Source organism: Pyrus communis, chromosome 5, assembly GCF_041283825.1.
Source record: "Pyrus communis isolate YQ-2024b chromosome 5, ASM4128382v1, whole genome shotgun sequence".
Lineage (NCBI taxonomy): Eukaryota > Viridiplantae > Streptophyta > Magnoliopsida > Rosales > Rosaceae > Pyrus > Pyrus communis.
In genome coordinates, this window is record NC_142569.1 from 7,760,220 (window position 1) to 7,772,211 (window position 11,992).

At 36.8% G+C, this 11,992-nt stretch overlaps 1 protein-coding gene across 1 annotated transcript; it reads left to right on the forward strand.

The window, feature by feature from the left end:
* Positions 1–1,852: 1,852 nt before the first annotated feature.
* Positions 1,853–7,112, forward strand: LOC137726969 (uncharacterized). Its single transcript, XM_068465914.2, has 7 exons — positions 1,853–3,603; positions 3,757–3,884; positions 4,221–5,279; positions 5,392–5,986; positions 6,083–6,221; positions 6,504–6,597; positions 6,707–7,112. The coding sequence occupies exons 1-7, from the start codon at positions 2,443–2,445 to the stop codon at positions 6,822–6,824; spliced, it is 3,294 nt and encodes a 1,097-aa protein (XP_068322015.2). The 5' UTR covers positions 1,853–2,442; the 3' UTR covers positions 6,825–7,112.
* Positions 7,113–11,992: the final 4,880 nt, after the last annotated feature.

Genomic DNA, 11,992 nt, shown 5'->3' on the forward strand with positions numbered 1-11,992 from the left:
TTGTTACCTAAAACTTAACAAATTATTTATCTTTCAGTATTCTAAAAGTATTGCTATGGGAAAATTGTCAAAGTTAAAGGTATTTAGGTTAAATTGCTTAAAACCTTTATATTTGGGATTGTGCATTATAGTGCATTATTCCTATCTTAATCAATTAGACTTCTTATTTTATCATCATTGCTTGCATATTAACCATGAAAATCTAAAGCAACAAGTGCTAGCAAATGGGTGGCAAGCATGACTTTGATTTCACACGGAGACAATATGTTTACATATGTACATATTGTCCATATATAGTTTGCTTTGTTTCATATATTAGGAGTTCATCCCTAACTAGTTTATAACATTGACTGAAACCTTATGAATTTGAAAATTTTGATTTAAGGACATTAAATGTTATCATCGTGTATTTAGAAATGAAATTACATGTCATATTTTCCAATTTTTTAAATATTTCTATTTTCCCATTTTATCTTCGTTGTTGTTTTAAAGGAAAAATAGTAAAAATTGTATGAGAGATTACTCACCTCTGTGCAAATTGGATGGACTATATGCTGCTAATATGCCAATATGGCATGCGTGATGATAACACCATTATCATAGTAAACGAAAATGAAATCCACCATTTTTAATCCCTTATTGAGTAAGGAACCCAACTCTTGATTTTAAGGAACCTAACTCTTGATTTTCTTCCTGTACAATATATAGGGGTAAAACGATACTAATGGATATAAGAGAATTCTAGCTACACTGATTAACGTAATTTTTTTTGTTAATCGGTAATTACCAAAATGATAATAATGACCAAGCATAGATCAATTCATGAAATCAAACTCTACCAGCCAAAAAAAAAAAAATGACACCATAATAAACAACAAGCAAAAAAAAAAAAGTGGAATGGTTAGTGTGCAATTTATAAATTTCATTTTTTTTTTTTTTGTATAATGGGTGGGTGCAAAAAGACTAAGTTAGATGATTGAAAATGATAAGAAATTGTTATGATGGACACACACCCACAATTTATAAAATAACCACTTAAGAAATATAAAAAGATCTAAAACAGCACATCTTTGGGGCGCGTAGCACCCATGATGCAAAAATGTATCTCACATGAGCATGAGCTCGTGCGGAGAGGCTAGTGATTGTATTACTTGCATGGCAATAAATTCTATTTAGTTTATTATAAATAAAAACACTAAAAATGAGGAATCATATATACAGAATTCCTCAAGCCATTCTACGCCTCTCTCGCACTTTCTCTCTCTCTCTTTAATAAAATAGACCACAACATACGTAGTAATATTTTGTGTTAGAATATTGCATTGGACATGCTAGAAGCCTAGAAATGTCACAAAATCCAACCTAAAAAGGTAAGAAAATTCAAAACCAACGGTAAAAATTGGATGGGGCGTTGAACAATGAGCTCCAAAAATGGCATTGACGGTGAAGCAAACAAAATTCAAAGGTGGAATTAAGTAAAACCATTGACTGCTATCAAAGGCTAGTGTGTTTATATGTTACAACCAAATATTTATAACCATTGACTCCAATGGATCGCTGTTACGACTAATAAGGACACGCATTGAGTGTTTTCAATTACCTCCTTATTTTTCAAATTACTAAATTTTAATCTCAGTCATGTATCCTAAATTGAATTAAATCTAATCATTCTTTTCTGTTAATATGGGTAGGAAAAATAAGACAGACCGACTGAGCAATAAAGGAAACAACCATATGACCCTACATTCCCAACGAACTTAAAACCAACATCTCTCTCTCTCTCTCTCTCTCTCTCTCTCTCTCTCTCTCTCTCTCTCTCTCTTATTCAATCCCTACTTTTCCTCACCAAATTGTCTCACTGTTTTATTAGTGCAATTCTGGCCTCCTCTGTTTCCATCCTCTGTTTTTCATCCTCTGTTTTCACATATAGCTTCCTAGAATCTCATACTTTGATTCCCCAATCCTTCATATTTAGGTACATCCAATGCAAACCCGCAAAAAAATACACACAAAATCTCAAATTTTTTAGCTTTTAATTTTTTTTTTTTTAACAGCAATAGGCCAACTCTGTGTTATCTGTCTGTGCATTGGTGGTTGCTACAAAAAGCTTGTCCAAAAATAGGCAAAAGTTGCAAGGAATGAGGTATTATACTAGCGGATGACAAATTGCTTTGTTCCTAAAAAAGCTCTCCTGTTCTCGTGGAAAATTAGTGGCTTGTTTCTTTGCTCTCTCAGACTCTTTGGGGATCTTCCATTTTCTTCCTCTCTTCACATACAAGATTTTTCTTGTGAGGTTGGATTCTTTGTTTTCAATCTCCCCACCCGTCGAATTTCGATATGGGTTCTTTAATTTCTTCCTTTTGGTTTGGATTTCATGCTCCTCTGAAAATTCTGTAGTTTTATTTAATTACAGTAATTGCATCAGACCATTTGAATTCTGAGATGGCGTCATCACAAGTTGAAATGGCCTCCACCGCGCCTTTTGGGTGCGTGTTAAGGGATCACAATCGGCGAGACAGGTGCAGAGAAAGCAATGCTAGGGCCACGCAGGCTGCTTTTCAGAAGAATTTGAATAGCTTGGTGAGGAATCACCTCACCACCTGCATTTCTGTCTCATCAACCTCTGCCTCTAATGACAAGGAAAGCAACAACTCCCAAGACCAAAACATAGAGAATGTCGAAAGAGATGATGGTTCTTCGACAATGAGCCCAAGGCAGTCTCGGGTTCTTGATCGATGGGCTGAGAGACAAGGAGGGAAAGAAGCAATGGCAATAGTGGAGAGACAGAGCCAGGAGCCAGAGCTTATGTCAGTGCCTAGTTCCGCCCCTTCATCAACAAGGACATCGACATCAATGAAGGAAGGGACTCTTTCAAGGACAGATAGCTTGGCGGATATTTCCAATCGGGGAGTTGGAGCTTCTTCGCTGGTTCAAATATGGGAGAAGAGGCTGAACCTATCAAACAGTTTCAAGATGAGTTCCAATGGCGGCACAGAGACGAGCAGGTCCAACTCTGGATTGAGTTTCAATGAGAATGAGAACATTTTTGATACTTTCAATGAATCCAGTGCTTTCAATGAGTATGTTGCTTCGAATCAACCCGTTTTCGAAAAGCAATTATCAAGAGAGTCTGAAGCAGGGGACTCTGTTTGTGTTGATGAAAAGTATGACACCGGCCTGGTTGCTGAGGATTCCGTTGAGGACACACATTCTGACGAAAGCGCCGCAAGTGATGCCCGGAGTAATTTAGATGCAAAGGAAAGAGAAAGAGAGAAGGTTCGTGTTGTGGATATCATTAAACGGTTGACAATGACAGCACACTGTCCATTATCATCTCCAAGCGATGATAATGATCATGATCAGCAGTCCTGTGCCAATGCATCTCCGTCTAGAGAGCGCGATCGTGAGAGGTCTTTCGGGGTTGATCAGACAGAGCAGCTGCACAAAGGGTTCTCTCAGGTTTTAAGTTCGCCGAGGATGATCAGAGGCAGGCAGGCATTTGCGGATTTGCTTATGCAATTGGAGGGTGACCGGCATAGGGAGCTTGACACACTTGTAGACCGCAGAGCAGTTTCAAGATTTTCACACAAAGGGCGAATTCAAGTGCGTTAATTATTCAATCATTTGAACTCAAATTTTCTTAAACAAGCTTAGTTCTTAATTTACGTTGTCTGAAATATGTAACCATTTTCTTCCTTGTTATGCAAATTCCAATGCATCTACATATTCACTTTGCTTATTATGCTTGTTTTGCAGTCAATGTTACGGCTTAAACTGCTGCAACGCGGCATGGCAGGGGCAGTAGGTCAAGAAGTACCACGCCGGAAACCAGCAACATCTCAAGTGAACAAATTGCCACAAGGCTCTGCCATCATGCATCTCAGGTAATAAAATTCTTCATCGAAACATGCCAAGCTATAAGCTAGTTCTGGTTGTTGTTGTAATGTTTCTATAGATTGTTTGTATTAAAAAGAGCTTAATAATTGCACAAAATTGGAAAGAATTTAAAATATTTCAGCTGTCATAACTTTTTCCTGAAAAATATGAGGTTACATCAATCTTAAATATTTAGGTTCGTTTGGTGCTGAAGATTGTTTTATTGGATTACCTTGAATATAGTGAATTATCTAGTCCAATTCAATCCTAGGCACCAAACGAACCATTAAAGTACTGTGTGTGATCGGAAAAAGGATGTTAACATTTAGATCATTTAATTTCAGGGAGAAATTCAGCGCTTGTTTCGAGCAGGCCTCGACAGCTCAGAGTGATGCAGCTAGCACAAAAATGCCTCAAAGGGAGGTCGTCAAGGACACCAGTGTACATGCACAAAACTCCTCCACCTCCAACATGCCTAGCGAAAACACTCCTAGTTGTAACATTGATATAACTGAGCAGAAGAATGCAACACGGGTGCAGACTCCATTGCCGTGTGCTAGTAATGATCTTCGTGAAGTATTTAGCATGAGTTCAAAAGTCACTTGTCAAGAAACAAGCTCAGTGGCTACAAACACCTCAACGCAAGCTAGTAAAGATCTTTGTGAGGAAGCTAGCCCAAGCTCAAAAATCACCTCGGAAGGAACAAGTTCAGTGGCTACAAACAATTTGTTAGCTGATAGTGAAGATCTTCGTGATGAAGCCAGCCTGAGTTCGAAAGTCACCTCTCAAGGATCGAGTCCAATGGCTAGGAACACCACGCCTCATGCTAGCGAAGATCTTCGTGAAGAAGCCAGCCCGAGTTTAAAAGCCACCTTGCAGGGAACAAGTCCAATGGCTAGGAGTACCTTGCCTCATGGTAGTGAAGATCTTCGTGAAGAATCGAGCCCAAGTTTAGAAGTCATCTTGCAAGGAACAAGTCCAATGGCTAGAAAAACCTCGCCTCATGCTAGTGAAGATCTTCACGAAGAAGCCAGCCCAAGCTCAGAAGTCACCTTGCAAGGAACAAGTTCAGAGGCCATAAACAACTTGCCTCATACTAGTGAATATCTTCATGAAGAAGCTAACCCAGGTTCAGAAGTTATCTGGCAAGGAACAAGTTCGGAGGCTAGAAATCTTGATGTGCAAGAAACCGCAGAGGCAACCACATCCTTGGTTGGTTGGGATGAGAATGAGATAGAAGAACAACTAGAGGATGATTACCAGTACTATGGAGATTATACTTATGACTGGATCAATGAGATTTCTCGCCCACGTAGCTACTGGGAAGACCTGAGGAAGGCATGGTACCAAGAGATGCTTAACTCCAACTCAGGCAAGGGAGAGATACGCCAACTTATCGAAAGGTACAGCAGCATTGCTTCTACTTTTCTTGTTTTGGTTCAGTTGTAAACTTCCATAATTGGACAACCACATGTCTATGTTATACTCATATGAATTTCACATTGATCTATGCAGAAGTACAGTATCAAATTTTCTTGCTAGTGATTTCCGAGACAGAATAGACAGGTTGATGGTATCTCGCTTAGAAATACAAGCGCAACCAGATGGCAGTCAAGAAGGAGAAGACAATGACATTAACCACGACAGGACAAATCTATTGGTGTCTTTCTTACAAAAGCATCACCAAAATCAACAACAACAAGAATTGCAGCCGGCACGCAGTCAAGAAGAACAACAAGTGCAAGAACAAGAACACCAAGAAGATCAGAACATGACAGAAGAAGATGATGAGGAAGAAGATGATGATGAGGAAGGTGATGACGATAAAGGAGGAGAAGAAAGGAGTCTAATCAGTGCTCAATATCAAGAAGCGAGTGATGATTTTTACCATTGCACATCATTGCAGCCATCGCCATCTCATATGACATCGTGGAGCTATCAAGATATTGAAGTGGGGGATAATTTTGGTCGTGCTGCTTCTACATCTCCACCCCGACATTTTCCATCTCATTCTTACTATCCAAACAGTCGGCAAGGTTCACCATCACCATCTCCATCATACCATCAAAATCATCACGACTTCTCTTCCCCCTCAAATCATCCTTCAATTGTGAGTTTAACTTTTTCCCCTCTGCAGTTACATTAACTTTGAGTTCTTAAGTTACTGGTTGGTATAGAATCTAAGTTAACTCTGCCGAACTTGCAGGAAATGGAATTCATATATGACATGAGAGGGCAGATGGAGCAACTCTATTGTGAGATGTCGGAGCTACGAAAAGTAATAAAGAGCTGTGTAGACATGCAACTGGTAATGCAGCAATCCCTGAAGCAGGAAGTTCATTCAGGTTTGTGATGTACTTCTTGTATGTTTCTCTTAATTTAGGGCCTCAGATCAATTTAAAATGAATACCATAAATTGCACAAATGCATCCACTGAAAAGGTATCTAAAAACATCCTTGCTCTTATACTTGTTTTGACTTTTAATATTTATTTTGGTCTTTTAGGACAGTTTTAAGTACTCTTTCAAAGCTATAGCAAGAATAAAACTGCGAGTGGCTGCATAGTTTCTGCATTACTCCTTATTTTCAATCAGTTTCTTGACAGTACACTATTCTGTATGTTACAGGTCAAGCGGAGAGGAAGAGGTCGGCAAATGGATTACCAAAGAAAGGAAATTGTTGCATTTGCCATGAAGTGAAAGTCGACTCACTTTTTTACAGGTAACTTGCTATCCAAGCAAGGCTTCTCATGTGAAAATGGATCTTTTCATTTCAATTCTTTGTTGGCTGTAGTACTCATCTTGTGAGCTGCCATTTCTGAATTTTCCAGGTGTGGCCACATGTGCACCTGTCTCAAGTGTGCTCATGAGTTGCAATGGAACAGCGGAAAATGCCCAATCTGTCGAGCTCCAATCGTGGATGTCGTGAAGGCACAGATGGATTACTAGACTCTACCGGCGCCAGGTGAACGAGTTCTTGCTTCAGAGGACCGTCTTTCTTTCGAACAATTCACCATAGTGAAGCATCCAACATCGGAAGAGGAAGCTAATTTTGTTCATCTTTGCCTATTTACTTACATATCAAAAATCATCACGGGACATCATACTTGGTTTCTCTTTTCCCACATATACTATTGTGTGTATGTTTTTTTAGGAGAGACCCACAACTAACAAGCTCTATTGTTTGTTATTCATCTTGCTATATACAATTTGAGAAAAGGTGCCTCTTTTTGGAAACATGCTTGCAGCATATCAAATCTATATTGTCGTTCACCCATGTTAAAACACGTGAATCAGCAGCACAATCTAGCAGGATGACTATTGCACCCAAATATTTTCGTAGTTGCAACAGGTGATGTTGCTTGTTGGGTAAGAAACCATAAGTCAAAGGTTGGTGTAATTTTCAAAATGTATTTCAAATCAGTATCAGAAAAGCCAATAATTCCTGCTTTAACCTTATTTATCTAGCCAAAGAAAAAAGTTGGTGTAATTTTTACTGTCTAGTGCAGGATTGTGATATGAAGGGTTGTTAAACAGTTTTCGCTGCAGAAACAAACAGAATATCAAATCATAGGATCTTGTTGGGGGACTTCGTGTACATAGCAATCAAACAATATAGTATATATGCTTTATATTTTGTATTCTCTTTAACCTTTTAACATGTGTACAATAACCATTTTGAAGCTCTAGGGTGCTTCAGATAATAGTGCAGCTATGAGCCTATCAGTGTTGTCTCGAATCATTGATGGCTGTAAAATTCGAAAAACGCCTAAATTAACACGCAGTTATGAAACTAATAGATATTATTTTAGTGGTATTTCTCTTCTCAATGTCAAAAGAGATCACAAGTTCAAATTCTGCAATAAAAAACCTACAACTATGAAAGAAATAAGCCCTTAAAATATTATGTGATGCATTGTAATTGGTAAGCATTTAAGATGTAGACAGATAAACTAAAAAGCTTAGAAGGTAAGGAGAAATTTACCCCCACACAAGGGTTGATTTTTGGCTATATTTGATAAATACTCCTTTTGAGAGTTCAAATCATTTGAATTACAACTAGCCATTGTGTCATCTCACTATACCAATCTAAATTATTAGAACAATCGAACTGCAAACTTGGACGTAACCAAGTTTGTTGGACGTTTTCTCAGCACTCGTATGTTATCTTAGTATTCATAATTTAATTTTAATTTGTTTTAAACTTTCATACATGGTTCCCATCTAAACAGAATGCTGCCCCCCTGGGACTGGGAGATGCCAGCAGCCCAGCAACAACGTCGACAACGTCGACAACCAACACCCTTTCTTTTCAGTTGTTATTAAGATTGCCTCCTAACAACTCATCACTCAGGGCAGCCCTACATTATTATTATTATTATTTTATTAAAAGTTATTATTTTATTTTCTTGTTCCACATTTTTTTCCTTCTTATTAGGCTCCAGAAAATATAATTTATGCCTTGAATTTAAGCCATCACCCAAATATCCTTTGACCCCAAAATTTCTTTGTAATATCTGGACAATCCTGCCTGCTATAGTAATAACCAAGAGTGATCAAGTGACGATGATCTACCACTTAGTACTACAGATCTAGTGATATTCTTCTTCATTTGTAAATAAAAGGTTTCAGGTTTAATTTTCGCCATTCTCGTCACAGACGAATTTGAATCACATCATTATGGCTAGTCCAGTGTGAGGCTTAGCCACTCCTCCACCCCTCCCCCCTTTGTAGAGGGCATAATCATTAAATATTATGCTAAGAATGTTTGTTTAAGCTCGTATCGACGGCTGATAGCCGTTAATACATTTTGAAATCACGTACGCACATAGGTCAATTACGCATGTATGAATAACTGACAATCAATCACGTGGGCACTGGGATTGTCCTTGGCATCTCTTATTTTTACTAGGTGCAACACTCAGAACATGTTAAAAAGAATATCAAATGGTTTTGTAATTGCTAGGTTTGGCAAATATTCACGTGCATATACATTGAATCATATATTGGATAGCTAGCTCTCTTTCCCTCCAAGCAAGTTAAAGGTGTCCAAAATATCATTGAGGATATATACACACTACTATCCCCCACGTACACAGAACTAGAAAGGCATATAAATAAATAAATATATATATATATGTATGTATGCATAAACCTTTAAGGTAAGAGATTCTTTTTTTTTTTATAAAAATGGCGATTAGTCGTAGGGTCCACATCACATTGAATTTTAACGATCTGAATTGTCTATATTTCAAGTTGCACCCCATAGATCATCCTTACAAAATATTAGCCAAATTGGAAATGTTTAAGACATAATTAAAGAATACTTTGTTATATAAGAAACAATGAAATTTTTTCTTGATAATTAAATAGGCAAATGGTTTCGGATTGAATTGAATTTTTGCTAGGATGATCTATGAATCGAGACTTACAAAATAGATGGTTTGGATCGTTAAAGTTCGATGTGAAGTAGATCCCACACCTAATCCCCATTTTTTGAAAGAAAAAAAATAGGAATCTCTTTGCATAAAGGGTCTTTGTGTGTGTGTGTGTGTGTTATATGTCCAATCCAATCAAAGATGGGGTTACCTTCTGCAATGTCCTCGTGACAACATGTCTCTAAACCCTAACTATTTGATAGGGTAAGACAACTTCAGCATTTGATTTTTGGTACCAGCAATAATGCATTTTTGGTTTGATTTTGCTCTCTCAAAGACAACAAGGAAGATCCCATCACATTATCATGATCCAATCGTGTTTGGAAAATGTCTCAATGTATTCCACGTCATTTTCAAAAAATAGAAGGCCATCCAGCTATTGCTACGAAGGACAATAAAACGACCCGACGTTTGTCTTAGTGAGTGCTTTATTTCGCTTTCCTAGAATATTGCCTTGCATTTGCAATTTCCATTCACCCTTATAAAACACTGGCACCATTTCATGCCCAAAACCAACCTTTTTTCACGACAAATTGGTGATGGGAATAGCTAATAAGACTCCTTTATGATTGTAACCTACTACTAAGAAAAGACTGATTGATACTAAGTATTGTACATTGATATTCTGATGCCGTCAAGTTACATCTCTCTAGTCTCACAACATATTAATTTGATATGAAAATAGTATGATCTCAAAGAAAGATAAAATAACGATGTATTGACGCTTTCTATCTTAATAATAGGACAAAGAGGTGACTCAAGAAAAGTGCATAACACTATGTCTGTTGGCCTCATTTTTGTCGACTTACAAATCTCTATCATTAGAGGTACTCAAACACATGGCTTGTTATCTTGTTGTGATTGTGGTTGAAGAGTCTATATAATTTAATTATTTTAGAGAAATATAATATTAATAGATCTATCAACATCTGGTAAACCATGCCATTGAAAATTTCTAGATTTACATTCGCTCCATCAAAGCAGGAAAATAGTTTCATTGAAAATATGGTATATAATTAAAAGTTTACGAGATGAATAATTAAAGATTATGTAAAAGATGACTTTTTTGACATATGGTGTGACATCCCTCCTTACTTTTATTAATATTATAAGGTTGCTGCTTCTCGAAAATTCTTTGTCGCACAAGTTTTCACTTTGAAAAATTCTCCAAAAATTTATATGTGATGGATTGACATAAGAGACTTTGATGGGGCATGGTTTAGGGTTCATACTGCAAGTTCAACTGCAGATGACATTCATGTTGGGAACCCCTTCACTTCAGGCTACAGATTCAACTGCTCATGACATAATAAAGCTTCTTCAAAGTGACCATATGCATACAATTATTTCATTCAGTCACGTTTCCATCCAATCTTTTAATTAGACACAGTTGATAGTTACTAATTAAACTATTTCGTGGCCATTTATCCTCCCCAAGTGGAGCAGGTCCTCCTAGCTTAACTCCTTGATCATATAATTAATTTACTGTTTCAATCACTCAGATTTGGAAGTGCTGGTGGATTCTAATACATTTTGTTGATATAAGGGGCACGTATTCACGTGGTTAGGAGAATTTAACTTGCATTTATGATTGTGTGTCTGAACTCTCATTTTCTAGTATTGCTTGCATCAAAAGAGAAAATGCATATATAATTTCTAATCTATCGAAAGAAATACATTTTAGTGATGAGAGATGCACTTAAACATATAATAAACTTTAACCCGATTTTTTTATCTTGCTTGTATTAAAAGAAAAAGAAAAATTACATAACAAAATGCTTTCATATACCTGTGACTATTTTGATACAAGCCATATTGAGAAAGGAGACGATCTCTCAAGTACAGATGACTATTTACGCACCCGCAATCGAAATGAAAATAAGGAGTCTGGTTCTGATTACGAATTCTTCTTGTACTTACTAAGGCATAAAGGAATCAAGACTGTGCGGGGCCCACATAAAAAATAGAATCCAATTCCTCGTTTTGGAGGAATTATTCCTTGGTGGGAGGTGAGAGTTCAATTCCAAGAGTGGGGGCAATAAGGAATGCTTAATTTTTAAGGAGTTTTAACGAAAAGCCCACAATATTGTTCACTTTAGCGAAAAACCACATTTTTACGCTAAAAAGTCAATCCTGGTACTATTCACTTTACCCTTTATTTTGTCATTATCGTTAAAACTCAAAGTTTTCATGCCCTTTTCATTAGTTTTCCTTAATTTTTACCCATTATACCCCACACAGTTCCAAAATAGTTAGAAAAATTAAAGTCTGCCTAGGATGTATTTATAGCAGTTTGGAGAAAGGCTTAATTGCATAGCGAGTTTGCAACGAAATAGGTTGTTTTTTAAGGAAAATAATCAAGTTTTAAAGAGGTGGAAAATGAGCAAAAAAAGTATGGATTATTTTATAAAGAAGTAGAAAGTTTCTATAATTTATAAGTATATGTTGTTATGGAAATTAAAGATATTACATAACAGATAAATTAATTTATTTAGAACATAGGCAGTTTAGTAAAAATACTGGTTTTAATTCCCAATAAAGGGTATTTTGTCAATAGCTTTTATGAAATTATCATCATTCCTGATTCCAAACAGTTTAGTAAACAACTTTCATAAAAATCCGATTATGAATATTCCTCCCCAATCCAACTATTCCTTAATTCAATTCCTCTCGATCTGA

Bases quoted from the DNA above. Each gene is read 5' to 3' on its own strand.
- LOC137726969 (XM_068465914.2), top strand. From the start codon at position 2,443: ATGGCGTCATCACAAGTTGAAATGGCCTCCACCGCGCCTTTTGGGTGC. The intron at 3,604-3,756 runs GTGCGTTAATTA...CTTGTTTTGCAG, and splicing joins CACACAAAGGGCGAATTCAA to TCAATGTTACGGCTTAAACT. The intron at 5,280-5,391 runs GTACAGCAGCAT...TGATCTATGCAG, and splicing joins ATACGCCAACTTATCGAAAG to AAGTACAGTATCAAATTTTC.